Consider the following 22,859-nt stretch of genomic DNA (forward strand, 5'->3'; position numbering starts at 1 on the left):
GGGGGCGTGGCGAACGAGGTCCCGCCCACCGCGACGTACTGCGGCCCCCGCAGCCAATCCGGAAGCGCACATCGCGTTCAAATAGAGACGGCGGGTGAATGTGGCCAAGTCGATTTGATCAGAAAAGTCGTCAAGTTGAACATGTGGAGGGTCAAAACACTGAATCCCGGCTTGTCGCCTTCGCCTCAACCGGTGAGGAGACAACTCCGGCGGTCAGGGCACTGGCAGGGCGGGGCGCCGGCGGTGCCGAAGCCGGTGAAGTTCGGGTCCCACCGGAGCCGGGCAGCGGGAGGTTTTGTGAGCCCGGCAGCCTGGGTGGTTGCAGGGAAACAATTCCCGGAGGGAGGAGGGGCGCGCTTGGCTGGGCCAGGTTTCCTCACACCCGCTTTCTCTCTCAGGGAAAACCGGCTATGAGAACTCCTCTCCGAGAGCTTCAACTGCAGCCCGGAGCCCTCACCGATTCAGGGAAAGGACCGCCGATGTTCTCCTCGCTGACCCCATACCTGCGCAAGCTGGAGCTGAAGGTGAGATTCGCCTAGGCAGCCTCTCAACTGGGCTGTTTGCCCAAGCCGAGTGCTCAGAGGAACAGAGGGCCAGGGCTGGAAACATAATTAATAACGATAATGAAGCCTTCTACTTCCGTGACTTCCATTTACAGCTATTCAGGCCAACAGAGAGGTGCCCTGGGGTGGTTAAAACGAATCCACTGAGAACCCGAACCTCGATTTAGCTATTGGTTTTTATTACCTCGCTTCTCCTTTGACCTTTACCAATTTCCCGAGAAATACTTAACACTGGCTCATTGATAGAGAAGTCTGTTTGATTTCATATCCTATGAAGTCAGGATGTTCCTGCATCCGATACTTTCAAGTATTACCTTGCAGAATTGCCTTTACCTAGCTGTACTTTAGTCAAAAATCTTTATTATTATATTACTACCATTATTATTTTGTTTTTTGTTTTCAGCTTGGATCCAAGTTTTATTCAGAACCTCTCGTGATTATTGAGAGCTTAAAAACTAGAGGAAGAGATGAGGAAAGATGTGTTGATTAGATATCACTATCTCTCTTTTTTTTTCTTAATTTTGTGTGTGTGTGTGTGTGTGTGTGTGTATCTGTGTGTGTCTGTGTGTGTCTGTGTGTCTGTGTGGTTGTGTGTTTGTGATACAGTTTCTCTGTATGACAGCCCTAGCTGCCCTGGAACTAGCTTTGCAGACCAGGCTGACCTCAAACTCACAGAGATCCGCCTGTCTCTGCCTCCCGGGTACTTTGGTGTGCACCAAAGCCTTATTTTGTTTATTTGAGACAGGGTTTCTCTCTGTAACTGTCCTGGAACTCAGAGATCTGCCTGCCTATGCCTCCCGAGTGCTGGGATAAAAGGCATGTGTCACTACTGCATGGCTTCTTTTCTATTTTTAAATTTAGTTTTTAAAAGCATTTTAGATTTTTTTATTACTTGTCAAAGGACTTAAGAGAAGTAGATATGTACAAACTGCTTTTGTAAGAACTTAAGATTGACTCCTAGGGTTCTTCACAGACATTTTGGAGAACTTACTTGCCTGGGGAAATTGTCCTGAAGAATTTCTATCCTTTCATCTTCCTGTTAATGAGAAACATTCTTTTGAAGTATGAAAGTTTGCTTCCTCCACCCTGATTTTGGGTTTTGTTGTTGTTGTTGTTGTTTTGTTTTGTCATATCCCCACCCCCACCCCCCTGCTGGGTGCTTGCTAGGCAAAAACTCTACTACTGAACTATGTACCCCCAACCCTATTTCATTAACTTTATCTATTCCATCTACAGTAACTCTAGATTCTGACAACACTTGAAACATACTACATACATCCCTTATTCGGTCCCTCCTACCACATTTCTTAGATGTAGGTTGGAATTAGAAAAAAGACATGGCAAGTTCATATTTGAGCTAAAATCTCCCACTGACATGAACAGATATGCTCGGTCTGTTTATACTGTCAGCTGGATCCCCATTTATGTGTGGGGATGCATAAGGGTCCAAAGTGGCTTCCTAGTTTTCTTTCCTTACTAGTGGTTCTGGGTAGTAGTCAGCCAGGATTGGCTAGCTTCTTACCTCAGAAGAGACAATGAGGGCTCTTTGCTATTTCTGAGTTTGGATATTATGATGTACCCACAGTTACATGCTGAGGACTGAACTGACTGCCTTAGTCAACTAGTTTTGTTTCTTTTGCAGGAAAAGCGCAACAACTCATCTCCAGTGGATTTTATCAATACTGAGAACAACTTCCTTTCAGAACAGTTCAGCCCTCCAACAAAATGTATAGAAGCTTGTCAGCATGAATCTGAACCAACTCCTGAAAGCAGCTCTCCTCTCAGTACAGTGGAGAAAGCAATAGAAACAATGGATGACTCTGTAGTAGACCCAGTGGATGAACGTGTAGTTGAGACCATGGTTCTTTTACCCTTTCCACTAGGGCAGCAGCAAGAGCTGATGCTTGAGGCTCACTTAGATGCCATGGCGGAGATAAACAGCAGTCCTCTAAATGAGTCCTCGAGGCTGGAAGATCTGGTGGAAAAGGAGGTAGCACCTTGTGTTGAAGACAGCTTTACAGAAGTTGTTACTGTTAGGCCTGAGCAACCTCCATTTCAGGACCCTCCATCTCATCTCTTGAAATATCCACCCAAACCCTGTTCTGAACAATTCCACTGCTCCAAAGAAAACCTAAGAGGCCTTAACACTGAAGCTGCACCTGAGGACTTAGTACCTTCTGAAAATGTCTTGAATTTCTCAGTGGCCTGGCTTTCTCCTTCAGCTGCCTTGACCGAAGATTTCCCTGTTCATCATGTAGATCCAGGGGAGGAAACTGTAGAGTACAGAGTTACACAGGAAAATCCAGGGGAGGAAACTGTAGAGTACAGAGTTACACAGGAAAATGAAAAGAGCTTTCCCACATGCCCTGAGGAGGTTGAATTGAGAGACCAAGCACTTGCTGCAAAGGCAGAAGATGATCCATCGTTGTGTCTGACATCAAATCTAGTAGAAATGGGACCCCAGGAAGCTCCATGCCCAACTACAGAAGGTGCTGGTAGAAATCCTGGCTTAGATGCAGAGACGTGGATGTCCCCATTGGCCTGGCTAGAAAAAGGTGTGAATACGTCAGTCATGCTACAAAATCTCCGCCAGAGGTTATCCTTTCCTTCTGTGCTTCAAGATGCTGCTATTGGCAACACGCCCCTCTCCACTTGTTCTGTGGGAACTTCTTTTACTCCTCCAGTGCCACCAGAAGTAGGCACCAAGCACAGTACTTCAGAGACAGAGCGCCTCCTCTTAGGGTAAGTGTCCCCTCCAAGCCTGTGCCTCTGGAGCACCAACACTCTAGACCTGCCACTGGAATCTCTGTCCTTTTCTTTCCTGTGGCAGCTGCGGTCCTCTGGATCTGACTGCCTTGTCCCGACATGACTTGGAGGAGAACCTGTTGAACTCCCTTGTTGTGCTGGAAGTTCTTTCCCACCAGCTACAAGCCTGGAAGAGGCAGCTCACTGTCCCTCGAGGGGAATCTCAAGACAGTAGCACACAGACTGACCGCTCTCCTTGTGGGGTAAGAAGCTTCTTCATAGAGCTTGGAGGATCCCAGTGGACCCTCTGCCTTAGACATTAGCTGAAAAGCTGCCAGAGGGAAAGGAGGCTGCCTTAACCACAGGCTCAGTCTTCGAATATGTGTAAAAACTGAGAACTTGAGCCATGCATGGTGGTACATGTATGTAATACCAGGTCTTGGGAGGCTAAGGCAAGATGACCTAAAATTCAAGGCCAGCCTGGGCTATAGAGTTTGGGGCTAGCTTTTTTTTTTTTTTAAAACTGAAGGCTGGGAGGTGGTGGCACATGTCTTTTAATCCCAGAACTTGGAGGCAGACACAGGTGGATTTCTGTGAGTTTGAGCCTGATCTGTTTAATTAGTTCCAGGCCAGGCTGGATTTCAGGATGAGACACTCTCAAAAATTGAGAGATGGCTGGGCATAGTGGCACATACCTTTAACCTTAGTCCCAGCACTCAGGAGGCAGAAGCAGGTGGATCTCTGAGATGGGGCTGGTCTACAGAGAGAGAGTTCCAGGACAGCTAAAGCTGTTACACAGAGAAACTGTATCTTGAAAAACCACAAGAAAAAAGAAAAAAGTTGAGAGAAGGGGGCTGGGAGCTGGCTTAGAGGTTAAGAGTAAGTACTGGTCTTCAGAGGACCTCAGTTCAGTTGCCAGCACTCACACTGGGTATCTCACAGCTACCTATCAGTCCAGTTCCAGGGAGATCAGGCACCTCAGGCCTCTTTGAGGCATACACAGAAATAAAAATAATAAAATAATAAAAATAAATCTGAAAAAACAATCCAGAAAAGGGCTGTTGAGATGGCTCAGTGGGTAAAGGTGCTTACAATCATGCCTGATGGCCTGAGTTTGATCCCTAAAATCCTCGTGGTAGACACAACCAACTACTAGAAGTTGTCCTCCTACCTGCACCTGTGCAGTCACTCACATACACAAAGGCATTGAAAAAATTTTAGCCAAAAAAACAAACCAAACAAACAAAAAACCTACATAGGTATGAGAGGAAATTATTTCTTTTAAGATTTTTTCCCCCCTTAAAGTTTATTCTTCATGTGAGGTGCTCTTGGAGGCTGAAACTGTCCGATGTGGGTGCTGGGAATCAAACTTGAGTGAGAGGAAAGTAATTTAAAGACCTCTGTTCTAGCAGGACATGATTGTGTGTACCTGTAATCCCAGCACTTGGGAAGTGGAACTAGGAAGACTAGGAGACTCAGGAGTTCAAGGTTTACCTCAGCTACCTGTGAACTAAGAGCCAATCTGAGCTATGTGAAACCCTATCTTCTGTTTTATTTTGGGTTTTGTTGGTTCTGTAAACTAGTGATAGAGCACTGTTCTAGAGGACTGTAGCTGTGACATCACAGGCTAGAGTCCAACAGAATCATGTTGGGATAGAATGGAAAGTCTCGGTACGTGGCTGTAGTAACTATAGTGATTGATGCTTGGAAGATGGTGCCCCAAAACCCTCTCTTCAATTGCAAGTACTGTCAAACTATGCCTTTCCCCCCAAATCTGGAAACCATGGGCTCCTTGTTTCACTAGCTGACCAGTTTCTTTCTTGAAATTTCTTTGTATCTTTTTTCTTGTCCTTGGCCTCATTTTGTGTCCCCAGATCTGCTTTCTGTCCTTTTCCTCTGAAGCTGCCAGGTCCTTTGGGAGGCCACTGAAGCAGAACCAGAGAAAGGAAATGACATCCCTTCAGCCATTCACCATCACCATGCATGTCCTTGCCGCTTGGCTGCCTCTTCACATTAATCTTATCACCTGCCTGACTGCCCAGCTCTGAGCAGTGTGTGTGGCCTTGTCCAGGACTTGGGGGTTACTCTGTGCCTTTCTGCACAATGCCATAGATAGATTGCTTTGCTGGAGAAAGGGGCTGTAAACTCCAAGAGACTGAGCCTGCTGAACACCAGAATGCCAGTGCACGGTGACTCAGCGCTGCTGCTTCTGCAGTACCCTTATGTCTGTCTTTGGGTGGTAATGAAAACTCCCACTCTTTTGAACATAGTATTTCTTTGTAACCTAAGTGGCAGCAAACTCCTAACCATCCTGCCTCACCCTCCCCAGGGCTAGGATTATAGTCTGTGCTACCAGGTCTAGCTTCTTGCAAAGATTTTTATTTGCCATAAGAAAGTAGATAGCTAGCTGGGCAGTATTGGTGCACGCCTTTAATCCAAGCACTTGGGAGACAGAGGCAGGAGGATCTTTGTTAGTTTGAGGCCAGCCTGGTCTACATAGTAAGTTCTAGGAAAGACTCCAAAGCTACAGAGAAAACCTGCTTTGAAGAAAAAAAAAAGAAAAAGAAAAAGAAAAAAGAAAGTAGACAACTAAAGTAAGAAAATAGGGGTTGGAGATGATTTAGTGGCAGAGGGTATATATTGGCTCTTCCAGAGGACCAGAGAGAGTTCTGTTCCCAGCATTCACATTGGGTAGTTCACAACCACCTGTAATTCTAGCTCTGATGTCTCTGGCCTCTGTGGGTACCTGCACTTACGGGCACATATATGTGCACTCAATGTGCACAGGCACACACATATATACATGTAAATAAAAAGAAAAGAAAATAGAAATAATTTAAATAGGGCTGGGATCAAGCCCTGTCACACAGCAGTTGCCTAGCATGGATGAGGCCCTAAGATCATTTTCCAGCACTGCACGGAGGAAGGACAGTTTGGGGTGGTAGAGGAAGTTGGAGAGAGATTAGTTGGTAAAGTGCATGGTGAGCATGCTTGAAGACCTGAGTTCAGTCCCCAGAAGACTGGCATGGTAGTGTACATGAGCTTGTAATGGTGTAATGATTTTTTTTTTTTAATGTGTAAGTTTTTGCCTTCATATATAAGTCAGTGTACCACTTGTACACAGTGCACTGTGTCTGGTGTATGAGGAGGCCAGAAGAGGGCATCAGATCCTCTGGAACTATACAGTTAGAATAGTTATGAGTTGTAATGTGGGTGCTAGAAACCAAACTTGGGTCCTTTAGAAGAGCAGCCAGTACTTGTAACTGCTGAGCCATTTCTCTAGCCACAATTTTGTTTTATTTTGCTTTTCAAGACAGGGTTTCTCTGTGTATTTTTAGCTGTCCTGGAACTCACTCTGTACCTGCCTCTGCCTCCCTAGTGCTGGGATTAATGGTGTGCACCACCACTGCCTGGCTTTGAGCCACAACTTTTTTTTTTTTTTTTTTTTTTTTTTTTTTTTTTATGCATACACATTCTGCTTCCATGTATGTCTGCATGTCAGAAGAGGGCACCAGATCTCATTACAGATGGTTGTGGGCCACCATGTGGTTGCTGGGAATTGAACTCAGGACCTCTGGAAGAGCAGTCAGTGCTCTTAACCTGTGAGCCATCTCTCCAGCCTCCTAGCCACAATTTTTAAAGAAAAAAATCTTTATTTTGTGTGTATGTTTTGCTTGCATGTATGTATATGTACCACATGTGCATCTGGTGCCCATGGGGGCCAGAAGAGGGGGCCAGATGCCCTGGACCTGGAATCATGGATGGCTGTAATCATGGATGGTTGTAAGCCTCCAAGGGCATGTTAGAAACTGAACTCCTGCTTTCTTAGCTGCCGAACCGTCTTTCTGACTCCTGCCTTATTTTATATTTTAGCTAATATACCCTGGTTTTATTATGGCTTTTTGGGGGGCGTTTGTTTGTTTTTTGAGACAGGGTTTCTTCTCTATGTATCCCTGTCTGTCCTGGCACTCACTCTGTAGACTAGGCTGGCCTCAAATTCACATGTGTGTGTGTGTATGCATGCACTGTATGTGTGGAGGTCACAGTATTTATGGTGTCAGTCCTCAGGCATCTTTCATATTTTTCTTTAAGATATTCCAGTTTTCACATTGGTCTGGAACTTTGTCATATAGGCTAGACCCACTGCCTCTTGAGCTTTCAGAGATCTACCAGTTTCCATCACTGAGATTAAAGGCACACCATTGCATCCCTTGCCAACCAAAGAGTTTCTGTGTGTAACAGTCCTGGCTGTCCTGGAACTTGCTTTGTAGATCAGACTGGCCTCAAACCTTCAGAGATCCATCTGCCTCTGCTTCCCAAGCTCTGGGATTAAAGGTGTGTGCCACCACCACTCGGCTTGCATCCTGCTTTAAAAAGAAAGATTTATTTATCATTTATGTGTATGTGTGTGTGCTTGAGTATGTGTACAGTACACCATATGTCTACATGTGTCTGCAGAGGTCAGAATCAAGCATCTGGTCATCTGGATCTGGAGACACAGGCAGTTGTGAGCCACTTGGTTTCAGTGCTTGGTACCAAGCCAAGTCCTAGGGACTGGACCTGTGTCTTCTATAACAGCATCAAGAGCAGCTCTCAACCACTGAGCCATCTCTCTAGCCCCACTCCCAGCTTTTTACATGGACTTTTTACAAGAGTAGTCAAGCTCAGGCCCTTATGTTTGGAAAGCAAGCACAATTAACATTATCGCCAGCTCCCCCTAGGTTTTTCTTTCTCTCTTGGCTTCATCTGATTGTGAGCCTAATTTTTCCATCTCATATGAAAGTCACTGGCAGGATGGAGATTAGAGGCTGCTGGTGTATGTTATCCAGCTAAAAAGAGCAATTATTTCTTTGGCTAGGTCACTAAGACACCTAAACATCTTCAGGACAGCAAAGAGATTAGACAGGCTCTGCTGCAAGCCAGGAGTGTCATGGTAAGTGTTGGTTGAGTTTATACCACTGGGGGCCCTTGTGAAGTTAAAAGATGGAGGATCCTGGGTAGTTAGTAGATGGTGAGCCATAGCTGTGGCAGTGAAGGGAAGATCTCAAACCTCTGTCAAGAATGTCTCATTATTAAGAACTTGGAACTGGGGGATCAGTAGCTTTTTCCCTGCAATGTCTCTTCATCTTACTTAATGACTATCTTTGATCTAACCTTGCTATCTTTTCTTCTACAGCAATCATGGATGTTAGTCTCTAGAGAACTGATATCTTTGCTTCACCTGTCCCTGACACACATGAATGAAGACAGAATGACAGTGAGTCAGGAGGTAAGCATCGTGTAGGTGACCATAAGCTAAGAACAAGGCACAAAACATAGCATCTCGTTCTTCTTTTGTAGTCTCGGCGTGCAGAAACCCTGGTTTCCTCCTGTTCTCATGTACTGAAGAAACTGAGGGCAAAGCTCCAGAGCCTCAGAACAGAAAGGGAGGAGGCAAAGCACAGAGAGGAGATGGCCCTTCACGGCAAAGATGCGGTAAGGTGGCTGGCAACTTCTGGATGCGGAAGGACTCCAAGGTTCTGTAGGAATGACTTGAGACAGAAGAGACAGAATTAAGAGCTACTGGGGACTTTATAGTTATGGTCTTCTGTGCTGTTTTCTTGTTACACACCAAGTCCTTGCAACATTTTCCCTAAACAGGCAGAGGCAGTACTGGAGGCTTTCCGTGCACATGCTAGCCAGCGCATCAGCCAACTGGAACAGGATTTTACATCTATGCAAGAGTTCAGAGGCCTTCTACAGGAAGCCCAGACCCAACTGGTAATGTCATCTCCTTTTTGTCTGTTTGACTTGTCTATCCATCTATATCTATCTATCTATCTATCTATCTATCTATCTATCTATCTATCTATTTTTTTTGAGACAGGGTTTCTCTGTGTAGCCCTGGCTGTCCTGGAACTAGCTCTGTAGACCAGGCTAACCTGCTTTTGCCTCCTGGAGTGCTGGGATTAGGGGCATGAGCCACAACCACCCAGCTGTCATTTCCTTTTTTTTGAGACAGTCTCTTACTATATAGTTGAGAAATTGCTATGTAGACCAGGCTCGCATTGAACTCACAGAGGTCTGCCTATCTCTGATTCCTGAGTGCTGGGATTGATTAGAGGTGTGCAACACCACTCCCAACTCAACTGGTAATTTAAGGGCATTTTTTGTTTTGGGAGCTCATGACACTGACAAGATGCCTCCATTAATCCTTCTGTTCCAGATAGGGCTTCACACAGAGCAAGAGGAGCTGGCTCAGCAGACATTGAGTCTGACTTCTGCTTTGCAGCAGGACTGGACATCAATCCAACAGGATGTGAGTATTTGGGGCCATCACAGCCACTCCCTTAGAGGCAGTTTCCCATCCTTGAGTGTGCTCTACTGATCCAATTACTTTGGTAGTGTGGAACATGGGCAGCTTTGCTGAGTCGGTCTCGAGAACTCACAGAGAAACTCACAACCAAGAGCCGGCAGGCCCTTCAGGAACGTGATGCTGCAATCAAGGAAAAGAAGCAGGTAACTTGGAGGGGGGGGCACTACTTAGGCCTGCTTTCACTTTGCTTGGCTGTAAGATGTCAGGAGCTCAGTTGTTTCCTTTGGTCCCAGCACCTCCCCTTAGTAATTTGTCTTGTCTCTATTTGTTCCTGGGGGTCAGCTTCATTTTCTGCATACTGCTGTTCTGGAAGTTTGCACTGTTGTCCATAAAGAAAAACTGCACTGAGTCCTGGAGTTCTTGACTCAGGAGGAACTGTAGGAAGGAAACTGTCTTTTCTAGGTTTTGAAGGAACTTGAACAAGTGTCTGCCCATTTAGAGGACTGTAAAGGCCAAATAGAACAACTGAAATCGGAAAATAGTCGCCTTACCACAGGTGCCTGTGTGAGTGTGTGCACATGAGTGTCTGTGCCGGTGCATAAACAGTTGCCCTGCTTGTCGTGTGGCAGAATAGTAGGAAGGTGTAATGGAGTACTTGCTTTGGGACAAAATTGTGTATGTATGGTGGTGGTGTTGGTGGTGGTAGGGTCCTGACTTAGGGCCACCATGGTGTCAGTAGGATACTTTTGATCTAGATCTCTGGGCTCAGCTGCAGAGTCTAACTAGCACAGACAACCAACTAAAAGAACTGCAGAGCCAGCATACCCATTGTGTCCAGGACCTGGCCATGAAGGATGAGTTGTTGGGTCAACTTACCCAGAGCATCAAGGAACAGGCTGCACAGTGAGTTCCTATCAGGTTATTGTGGCAAGAGACCCAGCATGAGGGCCTCAATGGGATCTAATAGATGGTCTATTGGCAGATGGCAAAAGGAGGAAATGGAACTGAAGCACACACAAGCAGAGTTGCAGTGTCAACAGGCTGTGCTGGCTAAGGAGGTACAGGATTTGAAGGAGACCTTGGAGGTAAGCAGTTTACCTTGGAGCAAGGGGTAGGTAAACCTCTCAGGAGTGTGACTCTTGCCTGCTAGGGTTGAGGTGAAGTTAAAGACTGGACTGGAGAAAGCCTCTGGCCCAAGCTCTAAAGTTTCCTCCTCTCCCCTTCCTTCCTCCCCCTTCTCTCCCCTTCTATCTTTCCAGTTTGCAGACCAAGAGGGTCAAGTTGCTCATCTGGAGCTGGGCCAGATTGAGTGTCAGCTGAAAGCCACACTAGAAGTGCTGCGGGAGCGCAGCCTGCAATGTGAGGCCCTCAAGGACACTGTGGAGAACCTGAAGTAAGAACCTGCTGCCTTGTGTTCCCACAATGCTTCTTTTTCCCACCAAAGTCTCCTTGAAGAGAACCATGGGAATGTTAAGTCTGTCTCTCCTAGAAAAGGGGGATCTGGGAGAAGTGTTCAGAGCCAGTGTCTGGTTTTTGCTCACCTTTTGGGTCCCAAATTTCAGGGCTGAGCTGTCCAGCACTGTAGCAAAGCATGAGAAACAGGCTCTGGAGAAGACATATCAGCATTCTCAAGAGCTGAGGCTGCTATCCGAGCAGCTGCAGAGTCTCACCCTCTTCTTACAGGCAAAACTAAAGGAGAACAAGGTAGGACAGTGAGTGGGTTTCCTTCCCATACCATTGTATCTTTTTCTCATTTCTTTTTCATTTTTATTTCTAAGAATTGAACTTGGGCTTCACACATAGCAGGACCACACTCTACCACTAACTAAGCTTTATCAGACAAACACTCTACCACTGAGCCTTATTCCTCTCCCCAGTTCACCAGTTACATCTTTCTTATATAGAATAGACTTTTTAAAAAGATGTTTTGTTATGTTTTTATTTATGATTATGTCTGTGTATCTAGGTGGGTATATGCTACATGTGTGCAGTGCCTGTGGAGCCAGAAGAAGGCGGATCCCCTGGAACTGGAATTACTGTCTATTGTGATATGCCCATGTGGGTGCTAGGAACTGAACTCGGGTCCTCTAGGGGAGCAGAAAGCATTCTTTTTGTTCATTTGTTTTTTTTAGAGACAGGGTTTCTCTGTGTATCCCTGGCTGTCCTAGAACTCAACTCAGTAGACTAGGCTGGCCTTGAACTCACAGGTGTTTTTCAGCATTTAGAATTAGTTTATTCAACAGTTAGAGGTACAACCAAGATCCTCTTCTCGAACTGGAGGCTGAACACATAAAATGCAAAAAGTTCTGCAGTGAACTGCAGGGAAGACAGACAGATGTCAAGTTGTCATTGTGACTTATGACTATGATTTGTATAGACTGTTGTGGGAACTTAAAAGGAGGGTCATTTTTACCTCTGAGTGTTAGGATGTCTTCTCAAAGCATGAGATTGACTTTGGCAGTCAATGTTTAGAAGTTTATAGGGAAGACAGGCATGTAGGAAAGCCCACCAGCCAGAGGCAACATGAAAATTATATGTAGAGAGGAGGCAGAGGGAACTGGAGTTGACATGTGAAACAAGATTGTTTCTAATTTAAATTTTTAAAAAAGAGAGAGACGGGGGAGGGTCTAGGCCCTGCTCCAAATGGTATGACAGACTTTGAAGATCCCTTAGGAAGGCCTCCCCTCCCTGGGGAGCAGAAAGTTGGGATAGGGGGCCGGTGGGGGGCAGGGGTGGAGAGGAGGGGAGGGAGAGGGAACTGGGTTTGACATCTAAAAGAAGTTTGTTTCTAATTTAAATTAAAAGAAAATGAGAGAGAGAGAGAAATTATATGTAGAAAGTTATACACAGCCAGGTGGTGGTGGCACCTTTAATTCAGGACTACATAGACCCTGTCTCAAAAACACAATAAATAAATAGATAAACACATACATACATAAAAATCAATTGATTAGCTAGGCAAAGGTGGCAAACAACTTTAACCCCAGCACTCAGGAGGCAGAGGCAGGCAGATCTCTGAGTTTGAGGCCAGCCTGATATACAGAGTTTCAGGACAGCCAAGATTGTTACACAGAGAAACCCTGTCTGGGGAGGTGTGGGGGAGGAGTCCTGACATCAATTTTAGGTGTGCAGACTCACACATGTGAAGAGACATACATACATGGATTCACACCACACATACCACATCAAAAGAAGGAAAAGGAAAAATGGATTTAGAAGTAATTGAATTTGGTGACTGATGTAGAAGCAGAAGAATGGGTAATGATCATAAAGTTATTAGAAAGTGACAGTGGCATCTGGAAATGGGCCTGGCATACTTTTCCCATATAGGGACCATATCCTAAGTGTTTCAGCTTAGTGGGCCATCTGGCTCTGTCTCAACTCTTCAGCTTTGCCTTGCAGCTCAAGAGTAACCACTGACAGTACTGAAGGGAATGCATGTGGCTTGTGTCCTCCTGAAACATGAGAGCAGTTGGCAAGCCACAGTCTGCTGCCTGTCATGACCCAGAACAGTAAATACTGAACTGAGAGTGGACAGAGGGAATGGTGTACTTAGCTTTATACACACTAGTTTCTAATGTGGAACGTTCTGCTAGATTCATAAGTGGTTTTCTTTGGGCCCAGAGACTGGGAAATAATCCAGTTGAGTGAAAGGGATTAAAGAGTCATTCATGTGGAAATGACGGTCTGAAGTGGAAGCTTTTTAGAGTTCTGGAAACAAAGCACTCAGCTGGAAGCTGAGCCAAAAAAGGGCCAAGAGCAGAACCCCAGGTAGGTGTGTGAAGTCCAGGAGTTAAGAAAGACCTGGGAGCTGAGAAACGAAGCATTTCTATAGGCCTGTCCATGATGGATGGTCATGATCCAATTCATGATCCAGAAGAAAAAGTGTCCAGGGTGCCTGATCATCAGAATCAAACAGGCCCAGTAAGTAAGCTAGGAAGTACCTGTTATGTTTGAACGGAAAGGATGCCAGGCCTGGAGAGACAGTTAAGAGTACATACTTTTCTTGCAGAGAACTAGAGTTCAGTTTTCAGCACCCACAACTGGCAGCTCACAACTTCCTGTAACTTCAAGGGATCTGACATCCCTGTCCTCACTCATGCAGACACATATACATATACATACGTTAATAATAATAAAAATATTTTTTAAAAAAGAAGGTAAGGGCCAGGCGGTGGTGGTGCACACCTTTAATCCTAGCACTAGGGAGGCAGAGGCAGGCGGATCTCTGAGTTCAAGACCAGCATGGTATACAAAGAGAGTTCCAGGACAGACTCCAAAGCTACACAGAGAAACTCTGTCTTGATAAACTAGCAAAAAAAAAATGTGTGCTAATCACAAAAATTTTGGTTGTCAAGTCATAGGTAGAATTAAATATAAGAAAAAGGACAGTAGTAGCTAAAGGATTTAAGGTTTTGTTTTTTCATTTTAAATGAAAAATGTTGTTTTAGTGGGAGAGACTTAAGCACATCGCATGTTTGGGGAAAGGCAGTAGTGGGAAGCTGGGGTAGGACCAGAAGGTAGAGTGGAAGCTCACTCTGGGTGTGGCCCAGGAAAGGTGGCCCAGGACGTCACCCTCAAGTGCGGCTGAGCAGCTGATTATGTTATTTTTCTCCTTTGCCCTCAGGCTGAATCAGAGATCATTCTGCCCAGCACAGGTTGTGCTCCAGCCCAGGAACACCTTCTGCCTGATGATAGCACTGCTTCAGAAAAGGCCCTGACAGCAGTGGCAGATGAAGGTTAAAGACCTTGGGGTTTAAGGAGGGTGGCACAGATGCACACCACTAGGCTTGTCTGTCGTACCCCACTTCCACTGCTTCAGTCCCCTGGTTGGGCCACCAGAGAGACCTTCTCTATGCTTCATTTTTTTTTTTTTAAGATTTTATTTATTTATTTATTTATTATGTATACAACATTCTGCTTCCATGTATATCTGCACACCAGAAGAGGGCACCAGGTCTCATGACAGATGGTTGTGAGCCACCATGTGGTTGCTGGGAATTGAACTCAGGACCTCTGGAAGAGCAGTCAGTGCTCTTAACGTCTGAGCCATCTCTCCAGCCCCTATGCTTCACTTTTTTAAATTTTGTTTATTTGTTTGTTTGTTCATGTTCGATTGTTTTCCAGAGACGTGGTCTCATGTAGTTCACCATGGCCTTGAATTTCTAAGTTGATGAACATACATGGTTTATTTTTGCTTTAGAGCCAGAACCAGTTCCCGTCGTGCCATTGCTTGGAAGTGATAAGAGTGCTTTCACCCGAGTAGCATCAACGATTTCCTTTCAGCCTACAGGTTAGGATGGGCTCCAGGGACCACGAGCAAAGACAAAAGCAGAGAGAAGTACTTTGCTCTAAAAACCTCGATTCTACTTGGGCTTGTTTTATTCCTGTCTTTTGGGATCTGTGATGTTCCGGATATTACAGTCTTGTGGGTGGGGAACAAAACGTGGAAATGTGGTTGTGTAGCCCATCCTAGGCAGAAGGGCTGTATTTCTATCTAGGACTTCCTCTTTCAGAGACCCCAGGACTGGAGAAGAGCTCATCAGAAATGAGTACTATGTTACTAGAGCTTCAGAGCCTGTGTTCTCTGCTGCAGGAGTCTAAAGAAGAAGCCATTGGGGCCCTGCAGAGAAAAATGTGAGAGGTGTTGATGATAGGGGGTGATGAGAGCGCCCCTCATGCCAAGGGCTGAGTACAGGAATGATGCCGACTTCTTCCCTCCCATAGCTGTGAATTGCAGACTAGACTGCAGGACCAAGAGGAAGAGCATCAGGAAGCCCTGAAGGCAAAGGAGGCAGACATAGAGAAGCTGAACCAGGCCTTGTGCTTATGCTATAAGGTGAAGGAGGGACCTTAAAGTGGGGCGATGAAGAACTGGGGCGGCTCCACCAGCCCACTGGGAACCACTCTCTAGGAATCTAGGTAGTGGGGGTTTTCCAACTGCTGCCCTAGTTTTGCCCTTTTGGGGTCAGACATTTGATATCTGAGACTTTGCTCTGGGCCGACCTGTCACATTCAAGCAGACCCAGGAGAGAAGCCTAGAACTGAAGCAGAGCTCTGAACCAAGATATGCCATACTTGACTTGGCCCTGAAGAAAAATTGGACTGATATGAACTAATCCCCAAGGCTGAGCACAGCGAAGGCATTCTGTCCTGCCTTCTGGCAAGGGCTGCAAAAGTTAGCCTTTCCTCAGAGCTTTCTCTCCTCTTTTTTTCTTCACAGAATGAAAAGGAGCTCCAGGAAGTGATACAGAAGCAGAACGAGAAGATCTTAGGGCAGATAGACAAGAGTGGTGAGCTCATAGTAAGTTCCTAGTGATGTTGTGAGGCCTCTGCTTCTCCCACCTGATGGAGTAAAGAGAGAAAGGACCCCCGAGTGCTGTTGGATTACTCTGCTCTTGTTCCCAGAGTCTCAAGGAGGAGGTGACCCAGCTCACACGTTTACTGCGGCATGCAGAGACAGAGACGAAAGTGCTCCAGGAAGCTCTGGAGGGCCAGCTAGACCCCAGCTGTCAGCTGATGGCTACTAACTGGATCCAGGAAAAAGTCTCTCTCTCACAGGAGGTAACTCAAGTTAACCAAGGATCTGGGCACCTACTGGGGACCCCAGGCTGTGCCCCTATTAATGTGGACATATTTATAAGGTGGACAAGCTGAGGGCCATGTTCCTGGAGATGAAAAACGAGAAAGCAAAACTGGTGATCAAGTATCAGAGCCATGTAAGGAATTGTTTTCTTCCACCACAAGCAAGCACCCTGCCATGTTGCCCGTGTCTTCTCTAGCTATGGTCTTTTAAGTATAGGGCTTATGAAGCCTGTTTGTATTTTAGAGGAACATTCTTGAGGAGAACCTTCGGCGCTCTGACACTGAGTTAAAGAAACTGGATGACACTATCCAGTATATCTACGAGGTAAAAGTGAGGGAGGTACCAGGACCTGGCCGCAGAGAACTGAGGGGCTCAGCTCTGGTTCTCAGCCTGTGCTGGGAGCTAGGCCTGTCCTCTGCCAGTAGGTCTCCCTCCTCTAGCCTCACGGGCCAGGAGCTTTGGCTTCAGCCTTGTGATTCAGAGCTGTTTTCTCTGCCTCTTTCCAGACTCTGCTGTCTGTCCCAGAGGTAGTGAAGAGTTGCAAAGAACTACAAAGATTGCTGGAGTTTCTGAGCTAAGAAACTGAAAATATTGCACCTGCAGTTCCAGCTACTCCGGAGGCAGAGGCAGGAGGATTGCTTACTCCAAGAGTTTGAGACTAGAGTGGACAGCACGGCAAAGAAACTGAAGGCTGGATTCCACTTCATTCCCTTCAGGATCCCTTACCCCAGTAATAGGAATTGGCATATAGCCAACTGTTTTTATGTTATTTAAATAAAGTATATTTAATGTAGTTCTTACATCCACTGGATCTTATTTTGGGGGTAGGAGTGGGCAGATGAAATCAGGGAGGCAGCTCCTCCAGTCTTGGTATCCTTCACAATCCCTCACCATCTCCTGTTGCAGCTAAAACCAGGGCTGTCTGCTTCTCTTTGCTTATTCTCTTGCTTCCACGAATAATGAGCAATGGACTGCCTGTTCCCTGGATCACTGCCTGGGGGGGAACAGAAAAGATTCCATTCATTTACTTTCCCCAACCCCCACGGGGTAGGCACTGGTAAATGTGGGGCAGAGAGCAGAAACTCAATTTCATTATTCCATGCCTTGAACTGGGGCACCCTGTTAGGTGGGCTTCTGTCCACGTCCACCTGCTGATTGTTTAGATGTCCTTTCTCTAGACCAGGCTTAATCTCCAGCATTCAGCATAATGCCTTTCACAGCAAAAAATGGATCCCTGACACAAAACACAAGGCCACCTCATTCCTCTAGGGTTCTGATGGCAGGGCTCCATGATGTGGGAGGGGCATTGTCTTTAACAACCTTGGGGACCCTGACGGAGGAGTCACTCCACCCCACTGCTCCACCTCTGAAGGCGTGGCCTTACCCCAGTCCAATCCTGAGAAGAGGGCGGGACCAGTACGGGAGGTATTTGCTCCACCCCAAGGAATCACGTAGCTCTGCGGCATCTGCTGCCTTATTTACTCCAGCCTGGACCGAGGTACTGTCTGTTGCTAACCAGACCCGGAGTGAGCAGTGGCTGTGGCTCCTGCCGCTGACTGGTACAGGTAAGGTCCCAGGCGTGGTGGAGACGTTCAGCATCCCTGTTCCTCTCCTTAGCTCTTCCCCTGCGGTCCTTGCTCTGCTCCCTGGGGCCCTGGTGTACCTTTTCAATTCTAGCCTTACATCCTCTGCTTTCTGTGTGCTCGAAGCCCCGTGGCTCAGGAAAACCCTGCTAACCCCTTCCTCCTAGCTCTCCCAGCTAGAACTCAGCTTTCCCAGTTCCAAGTCTTACACAGGACTTTTTCACTGCGTTAACCTCTCCCACCAAGGGCATTTTAATCTCAGTCCATTTCTGGTCCTCCCCAGGTCTAGGCTATAGGCCCAGGAAGAGTATCAGGACTGGTTAGCCTGCATCATCATCACTTGTCCCACCTTCCCCCAAGGCTCCTTCCTGCTTCTCTTGCTCCCTTTCCCCACACTGCACTCACGCAACCTTAACCCTTTGCCTCTGGGTCCTCACTAGGAGTTGTGGGGAGCCAAGCCTTCCTGTTTCCTGTGCCTCCTTGCACACTGGGGAATGCTTCTGGGTATGGGAGATGACCTGGGTGTCCCCTTTACATAAAGCTAGTTGGTCTGTTGGCCCTCTTTCCTACCATACTTGCAGCCCTATGGGGCCAATCTCCAACACAGGTATGAGGAGTAGGTTTCAGTATAGAAAAGAAGAGGTTATAGAAAGCTGGGGCTGTTCTACCACTGCTACCCTTTACCCTGTCCCCTGCCTTCCTCTAGATGTGGGGAAGGATGATGTGGGTTAAATTGTTTCATCCATAAATCTTGGGGAAAATATGTTCTTTTGTTTTTTTTCTTAGGGGCCCCTTTGAAGCAAAGAAAAGGGAAGCAGGAAAATGCAGGTCTTATGTCTACCTCAAGAAGGGGCCAGAGTCAGTGAAAGAGGAGTTGGCATTCTCAACTGGGCAGTAGTTTCCAGGAAGACCCATAGCTTCAGGGCTGCCACCTCCTCATCCCCCATCCAGTCATTCTTCTGGAGCTGGGAAGGGTGCCCACCAGGGACAAAAGGAGATGTGGGAACTAGGGCCCTAACCCTGTTAGCTGTCAAAGAGATTGGTGCCACTTTGATGCCCAGGACTCAGGCCAAGGACTGCTGTTCAGCTCCTGGCCCTGTGCTGGGAAGGGCATTTGACTTGTTTTGTCAGGAGAGGAAGCAGAGGAGTTAGTAGTTGGGGGTCTAGCTTTTCTGTCTTGTCTCCGTTTTGGACAGCTGTCACCATGCCCCACTCGTACCCAGCTCTTTCTGCTGAGCAGAAGAGGGAGCTGTCTGATATTGCCCTACGGATCGTGGCCCCAGGCAAAGGCATTCTGGCTGCAGATGAGTCCGTAGGTAAGTGAGAGCCTATGGTCAGGGTTGAGGAGAAGCTGCCAAGAAGATCCAGCCAAAGAACAAGGCTGTTTTCCCTTTGCTTGCTTCTAGGCAGCATGGCCAAAAGGCTGAGCCAAATTGGGGTAGAGAACACTGAGGAGAATCGCCGGCTGTACCGCCAGGTTCTATTCAGCGCTGATGACCGTGTGAAAAAGTGTATTGGTGGCGTTATCTTCTTCCATGAGACATTCTACCAGAAAGATGATAATGGTGTCCCCTTTGTCCAGACCATCCAGGATAAGGGCATTCTCGTAGGCATCAAGGTATAAAGCCCTTGGCCCTGCCTGGGACCTGGGTGTGGAAACTGGTGAATGTAGGAGGGGTGGCAAGGCCAGCCCTCTACTTATTTTCCTTGCAGGTTGACAAGGGTGTAGTGCCTCTAGCTGGAACTGATGGGGAAACCACCACTCAAGGTATGTCGTAGGTGGGTTTGAAGTCCACAGAGGTGGTGACATGGTTGATGCTGGGCAAGATAGGGGCAGGATGATGAAGCTGGTACTGTGTTTTCAGGGCTGGATGGACTCTTGGAACGCTGTTCTCAGTATAAGAAGGATGGTGCTGATTTTGCCAAATGGCGCTGTGTACTGAAGATCAGCGATCGTACACCCTCAGCGCTGGCAATTATAGAGAATGCCAATGTGCTGGCCCGCTATGCCAGCATCTGCCAGCAGGTGTGTGCTGGGGTTTGGGTGGGTGGATGAGTGCCCCATGCCTGGTGGAGGTATGCTTTCATAGATTTCTCCTATCCCATCATCTGCTTCTCCCAATTAACCATGCTCTTGCTTGCAGAATGGTATTGTGCCTATTGTGGAGCCTGAGATCCTGCCTGATGGAGACCATGACCTCAAACGTTGCCAGTATGTTACAGAGAAGGTAATGCTCAGCTGAGCTCAGACATGTCAGGGACAGCCATCAGGTGCTTGGACTCCATTCCTGCATCTTAGATCCAGGCACCCTCTCACTTAGAGCTCTTTGCTGACTCCAAAACAGGCTTCAGAGAATGAGCCTGTCACTGAACCCTCACATCCTGCAACTACCCACCCTTGGATGGAAAGCATAGCACACCAAACAGTGGTCCCAGCCCTACATAAACTTCCTCTGATCCACAGGTCCTGGCTGCTGTGTACAAGGCCCTGAGTGATCATCATGTATACCTGGAAGGGACTCTGCTCAAGCCCAACATGGTGACCCCTGGTCATGCCTGTCCCATCAAGTATAGTCCAGAGGAGATTGCCATGGCTACTGTCACTGCTCTTCGTCGTACTGTGCCCCCAGCTGTCCCAGGTACAGAATTACTCCTATTACTTCCGGTCTGACTTCAGGTTTTTCTGTGGCACAGGAATCCTTCAATCTGGAAAAATTAGAGAATGACCAGTCAGTTTGTCTTCTCCCTCAACTCCAGGAGTGACTTTCCTGTCTGGGGGTCAGAGTGAAGAGGAGGCATCCCTCAACCTCAATGCCATCAATCGCTGCCCACTTCCCCGGCCCTGGGCCCTCACCTTCTCCTATGGACGTGCCCTGCAGGCATCTGCACTCAATGCCTGGAGAGGACAAAGGGACAATGCTGGGGCTGCTACTGAGGAGTTTATCAAACGGGCAGAGGTAGGAAGCCAGAGGTGATAACTGGGGAGAGATTGTGTGTAGCACACGGATGTCCCAAACTAGGCAGGGTTCCACACCGATGGTCTGGCTCAGCCTGCTTACCTGCCCCCATTCTCTCTTACAGATGAATGGGCTTGCAGCCCAGGGCAGATATGAAGGCAGTGGAGATGGAGGAGCAGCAGCACAGTCGCTCTATGTCGCCAACCATGCCTACTGAGGTGTGCCTACTCAACCTACAGCCCTTGGCCTAGTAATATGCACCCTGTAGTCACAGCCAGGGCCAGATAGCCATGCAGAACAGAGATGTCTTCATCCAGCACCAACTCATCCTTTTCTCTCCTTTTTCTGTCTCACATCACTGCACCCAAGACCACGGGATGGGAGGGCAGGGAGGCCCCCCAAGTCTGAGGGAAGGGGGACTTTTCTATAAGTCAGAACAGAACATATGGGTCTTTCCCCTGGTTCCATCAGCCCTTACAGTTTTCCCATGATGGTGTAGCTTGTCCTTGGGCTCTCTCTTGGGATCTGGGGAAGTACACCAGCCCTGACTCATGCCCTGAGTACATAGCAAATAAATGGGAGCAAAACACACTACTCTGTCTGTCTGTTGCACACATCAAAGCCCTTCCCCCCACCCCCCCTTGTGTGATCTGCTGGTCCATCCTATCTCAGAGCCCTCTGCCTATGGTGGTGGAGAGGTGAGATCTGAGTTTTCCTGGGCTTCAAGTTTATAGAAGAAGGGTTCACCTGGCTCACCATCCCTAGTTGAGGCTCCTACTTGATCATCTCCAAAGCTGGAGTGGAGTTGTAAGAGGGTGTAATGGGGGCTACAAGTCTTCCAGGGCTGCCACATCAGAGGCACGGGACTGCAGTTGTAGCACGATGAGCAACTCCTGAAACAGATTTTATGCAGGGCTCAAAGCAGGGAGTCAACAGGACAAGCAGGGATGAGTGTGGGCCAATTCTCTCCCATCTCAGCATTGTTGATTCCTGCTGGGGCCTGACATTTAGGGATGAACGTGCACTTAGGCCCTTTCCAAAAAGGAAACCTTCCATGACTCTGGGCTTCCAGAGTTGAGTAGGGTATCTAGGAGCTTGCCAAGGACTATGGCCCCACTTCCAAGTACAGAAGGGATCCATTTGAGAGTCTGGGCAATGTTAGAACTGATAGGACCTTGTGCTCAATGTTGACCACTGGGTTAGAGTGTGAGGTAGGGTTACACTAGACTGGCTGTGTCCTGTGAACTGGAGAAATTATTGCTGCTCTGTTCTGTGTGGCCTGACCTTACAACAAAAGAGCAGCTAACTCAGCAGTTGCTGTGGGCTTCTAACCACTATTGTATTAACACAACTCTGTAAAGTAGGCACTATAGTCTTTTTCATAGAGGAAACAGGTTCGGAGCTGCTGTTAGGTAATAAGTGAAACCAGGATTTGAGCCGGAGTCATTAGGATACAGAATCTGTGCTCAGGAATTTTCAATTAAGCATCCTGACTTTTCCAAATTGGAACCGATTTTTAAATTCCAGAGGCTGGATATGGTGACCTGTGCCTATAGTCTCAGCTACTTGGGAGACTGAGGCAATGGGAACAGGATCACTTCTGGGTCTTGTAGGGAAATCCGTCTCAAAACTTACTAAATCAATTAAAATGAAATTAATTCCAGAGTGTCAGCCAATCATACAAAAAACGTTACCGTTTTTGTCAGTTCTGTCTTTAAGCTTCAAAGAGAACTTCCTGAAGAGAAGCCCTATGCTAGGGATGACATTAGAAAGCTTTTCCAGAGTCAGGCTCTTGATAAGCTTGGCTTCACTGAAATAAATATTTTCCTTTCGCTGGGGCAGGGATGCATGCCTGTAATCCCCTGCACTTGTGAAGCTGAGGCAGGGGGCTCTCCCAGAGTCTGAGGGCCAGCCTGGGGTACCTAGCGAGTCTTGCCTTCTCTCTGAGCGGGCGCTGTGGAGCTTGGCAATGCGGGGCGCGTCCGTGGGAAAGCGAGGTTCAGCTCAAACGCCCTGCCTGGCGGATACCAGCTCACAGGCTCCGCCTGCGCACTCGTGCGCGTCTAGGGTGTCGCTCGCAATTGGCAGCGGTCTAGCGCCGCGGTCACGCCCCTTCATGCTGGGGCTTCC

General features: G+C 47.3%; 2 protein-coding genes and 1 long non-coding RNA gene across 4 annotated transcripts; 2 read left to right on the plus strand and 1 right to left on the minus strand.

Annotated features, from left to right (window-relative positions):
• Positions 1-33: 33 nt before the first annotated feature.
• On the plus strand, positions 34-16,982 carry Spag5 (sperm associated antigen 5). The gene is made up of 24 exons (XM_027426591.2): positions 34-192; positions 399-524; positions 2,206-3,305; positions 3,394-3,571; positions 8,167-8,241; positions 8,485-8,577; positions 8,649-8,783; positions 8,949-9,068; positions 9,514-9,606; positions 9,693-9,806; positions 10,066-10,159; positions 10,359-10,506; positions 10,586-10,688; positions 10,863-10,996; positions 11,166-11,307; positions 14,231-14,342; positions 14,807-14,896; positions 15,120-15,240; positions 15,331-15,442; positions 15,827-15,907; positions 16,012-16,167; positions 16,248-16,322; positions 16,433-16,513; positions 16,696-16,982. Exons 1-24 carry the CDS (start codon positions 142-144, stop codon positions 16,765-16,767), a joined length of 3,606 nt encoding a protein of 1,201 aa, XP_027282392.1. The 5' UTR covers positions 34-141; the 3' UTR covers positions 16,768-16,982.
• On the minus strand, positions 16,983-22,757 carry LOC103161073. Of its 2 annotated transcripts, none has more exons than XR_004770709.1 (4): positions 22,652-22,757; positions 21,486-21,622; positions 20,282-20,478; positions 16,983-17,183 (listed from the first exon to the last, which is right to left on the minus strand). It is a non-coding gene; the product is annotated as an uncharacterized LOC103161073 (long non-coding RNA). The 2 variants fall into 2 exon arrangements; XR_003487269.2 differs by having other exon boundaries at positions 21,477-21,622.
• Aldoc (aldolase, fructose-bisphosphate C) lies at positions 18,969-21,305 on the plus strand. The gene is made up of 8 exons (XM_035447362.1): positions 18,969-19,088; positions 19,179-19,390; positions 19,486-19,540; positions 19,638-19,798; positions 19,917-20,000; positions 20,237-20,411; positions 20,530-20,729; positions 20,854-21,305. The coding sequence occupies exons 1-8, from the start codon at positions 18,977-18,979 to the stop codon at positions 20,944-20,946; spliced, it is 1,092 nt and encodes a 363-aa protein (XP_035303253.1). The 5' UTR covers positions 18,969-18,976; the 3' UTR covers positions 20,947-21,305.
• Positions 22,758-22,859: the final 102 nt, after the last annotated feature.

This window comes from Cricetulus griseus, chromosome 7, assembly GCF_003668045.3.
Source record: "Cricetulus griseus strain 17A/GY chromosome 7, alternate assembly CriGri-PICRH-1.0, whole genome shotgun sequence".
Classification (NCBI taxonomy): Eukaryota; Metazoa; Chordata; class Mammalia; order Rodentia; family Cricetidae; genus Cricetulus; species Cricetulus griseus.